The sequence below is a fragment of the Brachionichthys hirsutus genome, chromosome 10, assembly GCF_040956055.1.
Source record: "Brachionichthys hirsutus isolate HB-005 chromosome 10, CSIRO-AGI_Bhir_v1, whole genome shotgun sequence".
Classification (NCBI taxonomy): Eukaryota; Metazoa; Chordata; class Actinopteri; order Lophiiformes; family Brachionichthyidae; genus Brachionichthys; species Brachionichthys hirsutus.
The window spans coordinates 12,884,572-12,893,069 of NC_090906.1; the positions used below are offsets into that span (position 1 = coordinate 12,884,572).

An 8,498-nucleotide genomic window follows, 5' to 3' on the forward strand; every position below is an offset into this window, starting at 1 on the left:
TAGTAATATAACACGGTCAGAAATGTTGGATTCATATTCAAATAATTGTCTTTTTACTGGACGGTCCAAAATGTTTATTTATATTTACATTCTAAATATTGTTTTTTGTTTTTTCAGGAACAAATATGTTTTTTATAGCAGGGTAACTAACGCAGTTCCTGATTAACCTCAGAGATATTTTGAGAGGTGATCTTTTGACTGAAGAGCTGATTCTGATTTGAACCCAGAGGCGTGGAACATCTCGTTTCTTTTTTTTACTTCACAACTGTGAGATATTTGCATAAATTCTCCAACACAACTCTTGCTGATGTTATATTTCAGTAATATTTAAACGGTCAAATACTACTTTGTTTATGCACATTGTATTTCATATTCTTAAGTATGCAACACTAATATAGATGTGTTAATGTAAGCAGTAAACATATTTATTGTGATTTTATTTAAATATGTAATAATTCAATAAGAAATCAAACAAATAAATGAATTGAGTCAAAACAGAAATGTTTGCTGCGCACGTGCTTTGTTTGTTTGTATTGTTTTGTTTTCCTCATTTGTTGTTTACCCGCGTGCCTCCTCCGAGCTCCACCATACCCCCCCGCCCTTCCGGTTTAAAGCCCGTGACGTCACGCTTCCTCCCCGCCTCCCCTTAGCAACAGAGCCAACATGGCGGCGTCCAGTAACGCGGAGCACTCTCCAGAGATATCGACGCCCTTAAAAATACCGAAGACCGAGGCGCCATCGCCCGAGTCGGAGGACTTGAGTGACAGCAACCAGTACCAGTCCAGCCCCTCCACGCCGAACCGCTTCTCCCCGCTCAACGTGGGCTCCGGGACCGCGGGCCGGACGGCGGCCTCGTCCTCCTCCAACAGCTTCACCGCCTGCCGGGGGATGTCGTGGACCCCGTCCGAGACGAACGCCCTGATCGCGGTCTGGGGCAACGAGAGGCTGACCGAGGCGCGGATGCAGCAGCTGGAGGTCGCGGGCACCGTGTTCTCCGGTAAAGCCCCCGGTCCGGCCATGTACGAGCGGGTGTCCAGAGCCCTGGCGGAACTGGGCTACGAGAGGACCCCGTCCCAGTGCAGGGAGAGGATGAAGGTAAACGACGTGGGAGGGACAACAATGGCTGCGGGGGGGGGGGGGGGGCGTGAAACGGTCATCTATTAACACTGCTGACGTCCGGCGAGGTGATGACGTCACCAGACATCCCTTCGTGGGAGACTGAAGCCAGTTTTTATTTAGCTGAGACTATTATAAACATGAAATAAATATTAGATTTTTATTGAATGTAATATTTCCATCGACCGGTACTTTATCTATCTTTATCTTTGTCTGTTCGTAATAGAACTCAAAAAAGTTACGGACGGATCTTGATGAAGTTTTCGGGAAATTTTGGGAATGTTGCCGGGAACGGAAGAATTCCTGGATTCTGCAACACTTTGAATTTGTCGCTAACGCTGCAGTAAATCAAAAGTTGTTCCTCAATATCGGCCGATTATTGGTTTATTGGCCATGTTTATGGAATCAATCATGGAGGTTGGGGATCTCTATTTTACCAACACCAATAATCTGGATCGGATCTGGATTGTGGATATTAAGATTTTTTAAATATTTTTTCGATACACTTGCGTTTCAGCCTACATTTAATCTTAGAGACAGAGATCTCTGACGAGCGTCGTCTGAATATCAAACGTGGCTCCCGATACCTAGCGGATTGACGCGATGCCCCCCCCTCTGCCCTGCGGTCCACCTCCAGACGCTGCGGCGTTGCTACAGCCGTGTGAAGGAGCACGGCATCGGGAAGCGGAAGAGCAGCTACACCATAGAGCAGCTGGAGAAGGTGTTCGGCCAGGGAGGCTGGGACTCCCAGGGCTGCGCTCCGGTGCTGATCAACAGCAGCGGCCTCTACCAGGACATGGAGTCTGACGGCAGCACCATGGAGGACTTCTCCCAGGAGGACTGGTGCAACCAGGTGCTGGACTCCGCCTTCCAGGAGGGAGACATGGAGACGGGTGAGCGTTTGAGCGAGCAGACGGCAGCAAAACCTTCTGTGTCGCTGAGCTAATACGTGTTTGTGTTTTGTTTTTTCCCCCTCAGAAGAAATCCAGGTGCCTAAAAACAGAGCTCTGCAGCTTCAAGCAGAGCTGGCAGTAGAAACGCAGTAAGTCCCCCAGAGCGAAGGCCTCGTCCTTCGTCTCGTAGTCGGGCTGTTATTGTTGAAAAGCTGATTTCAGAAGTAGTTGTGACAGAGTAAATACAATATATATATATATATATGTGTATACACAAGATACAAATATGTTTGAACTGATTACCTTTACTTTAAATACACGATAATTGAAAATCTTGACTTTTAACAGACACGTCCTGGTTTCTCGTTCAGAAAGTCAAGCTAGAAGTAGATGATTGCGCCCTCTGCTGTTCAAAAAGGGCATGACTGATTGGATCGATAGGCGGATGTTAACGTTTGGCTTCTGGCTCACATGCTAGACTGTTAAGATCCATGTTCTGGAACCTGCTCGGTGATTTCCTGACAGTCATTCTGGTTTTTAATGCTGATCTGCCTGGAGAATCAAATGTCAGACAGGGCGTCATTTTTAATTCTACCTCTGGGGGTCGCCAAATCTAGAATTATTCAAATCCTCCACGGGATCTCCAGATCTCCCAGAGATCTTGAAACGCATCCAGTGCAGGCTAATGCTCTTCCTATGTAATACTAACTTACCAAACATGCTGAACATCGAGGCAGCACATAATTTAAGGCTAACAGTGACTGCTCGTGTGTTTGTTTGTTTGTCTGTTGTGTCCACAGACAGGCGACTGCTTCCGATCGTCCTCTCTAACGCCCGTCATTGTTGTGCTTTCTGGATTCTCTGCAGAAAAAGGGACTCGATGCGGACCGTGATGCGCATGCTGGAGTCAGTGCAGCTGAAATGGGAGCACTTCCAGACGTGGACCGAGTTCTCGCGCCTGCACCTCTCCAACAAGCTGGCCATCTTCGGCGTGGGCTTCGACACGCGCTGGCGCGACGACGTGCGCTACCACTACGCCGAAATCAGCTCGCAGGTGCCGCTAGGCAAGAGGCTTCGGGAGTACTTCAACCCGGAGAAGCCAGAGGGCCGCGTCGTCATGACCAAAGTTCAAAAGATGAACTGGAAGAATGTCTACTACAAGTTCCTGGACATCACTATCAGCGAGGCTCGCTGCCTGGAGCTGCACATGGGAGTGGACTGGATCCCAGTGTCCCGGTCCAGAGCGGCGAGCTGCAGCACAGGCGCGTCTCACTACCTCCTCCCGGTGGACATCCCCAAGGCCTGCGGACTCTACGCCATCGGCTACGAGGCGCCGCTGTCATCTAACGAACGCTACGGTCAGACCTCGCCCCAAGGGGACGCCGAAGAACACGGCCTCCCTCGGCACGAGTCGGAGAACGGCGCTCGGGCCGATGGCGAAGGGGCGGGCGACAGGACTGGGGTAAAGGTCACCTACTGCTACCTGGGCATCGCTGAGGGTAGAACTATCCAGCAGTGTCTCTTCCAGCACTTTCAGGGTTCTGGCAAACACTTCGCTCACGGCGACGCCTCCGCCGTGACGCGGTGGCTGCAGGAGAACAGCCGCGATGGCGAGGAGGGTGACGCGTCGCCGCAACGTCTCGCCATTTGCATAAAGTTTATTGAGGTGGAGCTGGACTTCCTCTCCGCCGGCTCCCTGGTGGAGTGCCTTGAGACTGCCGTCGGCTATTCCCTGAAATACAACAACCAAGAAGCATCGTAGCTGCGCTCGGTGTTTCAGGCCCGCGCTGACCGGAGGTATCCGGACCCGACTTCACAGCCGGTACGGTGACGGTGGCCGATTCTGTCTGTCGTGACGTGTGGATGCGTGAAAGGCTCTAAAAAAGACTACCGGTGTCCGTCGCACGGGGTTAACGGGAATGTGAAACGTGCAAACCAACGTGCACTACGACGGTTTCTGCTGCTCGTCTTGTGTAGATAAACATCGCCTCATCGGGGAGTGTGGGGTTGGCATGGTGACCACTGCGGTATCATCCGTCTACCTCTGCCAGGCCAGCAGGGGGCACCGTAGTGGGGATTTACTGCCTTCCCTCTAGTTCACGGAGCATCTGAGGGTAACCGATGGACGGTCCACGCGTGCCTGACCGGGCTGTTGGGAGGGACGCCACCGCGCATTAACCGTGTGTTTGCCAATGCCGTGCAGAAAGTGTCTTTTGTGGGTGGAAAAGCTGTCTTCAGATGGCAGCATACCCACAATGCACCTGGCCACGGCGCATTTCCAGACCAACAACCCCTTAGCTGCACACTGCGCTGCGTTTTGGATCTGCCCGATCTGTAAAGGCATCATGACATCGTGTGTGGTTTTTTGGGGGGGGGCGGGGGGGGGGGGGGGTTGTGCTCCGTGATGAGCCTTTGTGGGGGACGCACTGCTTTAGACTGGCTCATGATTAGTACTGGTCACCAGTATGCCTTGTTGGCTGCAGCTGTGGACTCTGGGGTTGAGTTTGTCTCTTGTTTGACTCCACAGAGGACGAGTTACAAACTAAGCTGCGCCTCCTTCAGAGCTTCACGCCGCCCCGTAGGCAGCGCGGCGGCGGCGGCGCTCGCGGATGTACGGCTGCGCGTGAGAACGCGGCTCGAGGTCGACGTTATCCGTCACCAACAAACTGAACTCTGTCTGAAAATGATTCCTGAGCGTATGTGCAATGTGAGAGAGAGAGAGAGAGAGAGGCCGAGTACGCGTGTATGAAATCTACCTATAATATATATTTAAGAAGATCAATGTTCTCCAGCATTCCGGCTTTGCAATGTTCCTTTGTTTGGGTATACAGTATATAAAGATGACTTATATGATATTTTCTATTTTGTTGGTTGGCACTTCGTCTCGTGTGTGTGTGTGTGTGTGTAGGTGTGTGTCCGTAGGTGTGTGTGTGTGTGTGTGTGTGTGTGTGTGTGTAGGTGTGTGTCCGTAGGTGTGTGTGTGTGATTGTTTGGAAGTCACCGTTTTGGATGTTTACAAAAAATAAACGGGGCTCTCCGTCCCTCCCCACGCAGCGACGACGGCTTTGTGGGTTTGTTTTTCTGTCACATGAATGAAACGGATTGTGAGGCCTGCGGCGGTCGCCCCCCCCCCCCGTCCATTCACTCCACCTCCCCTCCTGACTGATCCCCTTAAGTATTCATTCAGTTTCATTTCAAAAGCCACCGTCGCCCACGGAGACGGTGAGGAAGGTTGGTTTATGGGCAAAAGTCTGCTTTCTTGTTAGCATTAGCATGTTTTCAGGTCAAGTCTGATATAAAATCAATATTATATTTCCACAAATGAAAATTACACTTGGTCTTTATTGTTTTAGACGCAGGTAGAAAGTAATTTTTGGCCGTTTTTACCCTCCTATTCTTGCACCACAGTGGAACATCTTATTTCCTCTTAAGAAACTTAAGAGCAAATAAGATCTCGATAAAGGCAAATAACTCCAGGAGAAAAAAAGATGCTCAACCGTGACTGGCTCCTCTTTGTCTGATAATCCATGTTGTGTCCCTCCTCCTCCTCTCCCTCACCATAGTAGTGATGAAGCTACAGATTATCAGACGGCGTCATTCCGACTTGTCCGATCTGAGATTACAATAAAGAGGAAAGACGTTGGTTTGCTCGCTTGTTCTTTCACAGATTGTATTTATTATATGCTACTTTAAGTCCAACTAATGACGCAATGTCCCAATAAAAAGAGAAAATAACGAAATGTAATGACTTGCATTTGTTTTTGTTGTTTTTTTAGGTTGCTCAGGCAGAGCTGTGGTTCTGAAAAAAATGTCTGGCACAAAGATTTATATTATTAACCCAAACTGTTGGTTATTGGAATCCTTCATAAGTACTGTTTGGTATGGAAGAACATGTCTATATTAATTACGAATTGGCTTTCCGAAAAAACTTAATTATATAATAATTAATATTTCAGTGAATATGAGGCCTTCAGAGATGGAAGATGTAATTTCCAGATGTGGCCACTAGATGGGGACAAATATCTAAAAAGAGAACAAAACTATATGGATAAAACAGGGACTTAAATTTCACTGAGAAATAAAATCTAATGTTGATTAAAGCATGAAAAAGAAACGAGTCACGGACGAGGATTCTTCAGAGGCGTCTCTCCAGGAGACACAGATGGTGGAAGAGCAGGAAGACGAAGCCGCTGACCTTTTGGAAGACAGCCTTCAAGAAAGAAACAAATATCCGGCCTCACGTCCAACAGCAGCTTCATAACACGGAACAAAATGTGTGGCCTTGAAGAGAGCAACTGGAATCCATGTTTTAGATATTCCACAAGGCAAACAGGCAAACAGGCATCGCTGCATACTGTCCTCCTGCTCTGTCAGTGAATTCATATTAATGTTACATCTCACCATTCACTGGTCTATTTACATTGTAGAAACAACGCATCAATAATGCAACTAAATATTCAGTATTCTTGTTTCTGTATATTTGATGGGTCTGCTTGCTTTTGTTCATGATGATGTGTAACGGAGTTGAAACCACAGGAAACAATCCATGAAATGAATTTTAATAATCCTCGTTAGTGTTCTGTTACCGAAGCATCAGATTCTCTAGATTAAACTCGTGATGTGTCCTTTGTGAGTTCTAGGAATATATTCTTACATTTCCAGTGCACTCCTGTGAATCCTTCAAAATAAAAACACTAAAAATTATAATCATACTCTCCACCCTATAAATCCAGGGGCGTGTCTAGAAGAGGGGCCGAGTTCCCAATGCTTCCCTTACACTTCCTGCAGCACCTCTTATCTGCTGACTTTTGCTTTTCAATTGAAGTTAAAAGAGAGTAGAGAGCCCCCCCCCCCCCCCCCCCCCCCCCCCCAAAAAAAAAAGTTGGGAACTGCCATCCATTCCAAAAGTAAATGTTACTCAGCCGTGTTGATTGATGACAGTAATGCTCCCAGTTCTAAGCTACTTGGCCACATTGGAAACACCATTAGATAATTCATTTGAAACAAGCAGCGTATTTGAGCTCCAGGCGTCACGTTTGTCTCGTTATTTTCTGTTTGGATGAGCAGAATCCAGAATTAACCTTTTGCCTCGCTCAGAAAACGTTTGCATCAAACTGAACACTGCTCCGTTTTGACGGCTCTTTCCAGAACGCTGTTTCATCTGGAGGCCCGGATGCAACACAACACAACACAACGCAACACAACACAACACAACACAACACAACACAACCCCCCCCCGATCCTGCTTCTTTGGATTTAATCACAGGAATAACCCTCGCTCACCTCTCATAATTGAGCAGTCCTCTAGCATTAGCATCACCCTTGTTGCTGAGGCAACCTTAGAAGATGAGATAAAGGGGGGGTCTGACCACTTCAGAGAGGACAGGTCAGCCCATGTTTTTACATCAGGGGAGGGAGTGAGCTCACCTCGGGAATGCGTCCAGCCTGTTTCTGCTCTCAGAGCCGCGCCGCTGCACACACGACGGAAACAGAAGATCCGCAAGGAAAGGATGGAGGCTCGGAATTTGGCTTTATTGCTGACAAAAGGTTGAAACTAATTGCATTTGAGTAGGAAGCCTCCCCGGAATGAGATGAAACACGCTCCATTTATATGAAGGCAGTGTGAGGTCCCACACGGAGGATGAGAGGTGTCGGCCTGTTTTAAGGGAAACTTTCAAACGTCCTCGTCCGTCCATATAATCGTGATTATTGACGAGTTCTCCTTAATCAAAAACAGTTCTCATTAAAATGAATCTAAAGTAGTCCTCATTAAAATAAATCTAAAATAGTCCTCATTAAAATGAATCTAAAATATTCTTAATTAAAATTAATTTCAAGGTATCCTTAATTTGTCCTTACTTCCCAAACTGCGCGTCAGAACTCGTTTGGACACCTGCACCAGAGGACAGGTGTTCGCGTCAAGCGGAGAGACTCAGACGGATGTTAGCCTTACATGCCTTCAAAATAAAAGCATACGGTTATGAAGCCAAAAGAGGAGCTCTTGTTCTCAGACTCTTCACAGGAACTATTCATTAATATTGAGGAAGACTTGCCTCCAAGGTTTCCATATCTCCTCTCTCTCTCTCTCTCTCTCTCTCTCTCTCTCTCTCTCTCTCTCTCTCCTGTCTCGCTGCGGGTCTCTCACCCCCCCCCCTCTCTCTCTCTCTATGAGGAGAGAACAGGATGACAACTTGCAGAGTTCTTGTCGCCGCTCTCTTTGATAAGGACGGAATTGCAGATGCAGTTGTGCGTAAAGAGGAGGAGAAGCGTCGCGGAGGATCAGAGCCGGAGGCGCGGATACTAACGAGGATTCCTGCGCACCGGCCGCGTCCGCAGCTCCTCACCTGAGGCGCACCTTCCCTTCCCGGTTAACGGCTCCGGTTTCAGAGCGAAGGGACCTTGACAGACTTGAGGAGCGTTTCCCGAGGCGGAACAGAACTCATAGTTTATAAGCTTGGAGGAGTAGAAACTGTTTCTGCCATGGAGCTC

General features: G+C 48.2%; 1 protein-coding gene across 1 annotated transcript; it reads left to right on the top strand.

Moving 5' to 3' along the window:
* The first annotated feature begins 663 nt into the window (after positions 1-663).
* LOC137900788 (myb/SANT-like DNA-binding domain-containing protein 2) lies at positions 664-3,771 on the top strand. The gene is made up of 4 exons (XM_068744928.1): positions 664-1,095; positions 1,754-2,009; positions 2,095-2,158; positions 2,877-3,771. The coding sequence occupies exons 1-4, from the start codon at positions 664-666 to the stop codon at positions 3,769-3,771; spliced, it is 1,647 nt and encodes a 548-aa protein (XP_068601029.1).
* The last annotated feature ends 4,727 nt before the right edge of the window (positions 3,772-8,498 follow it).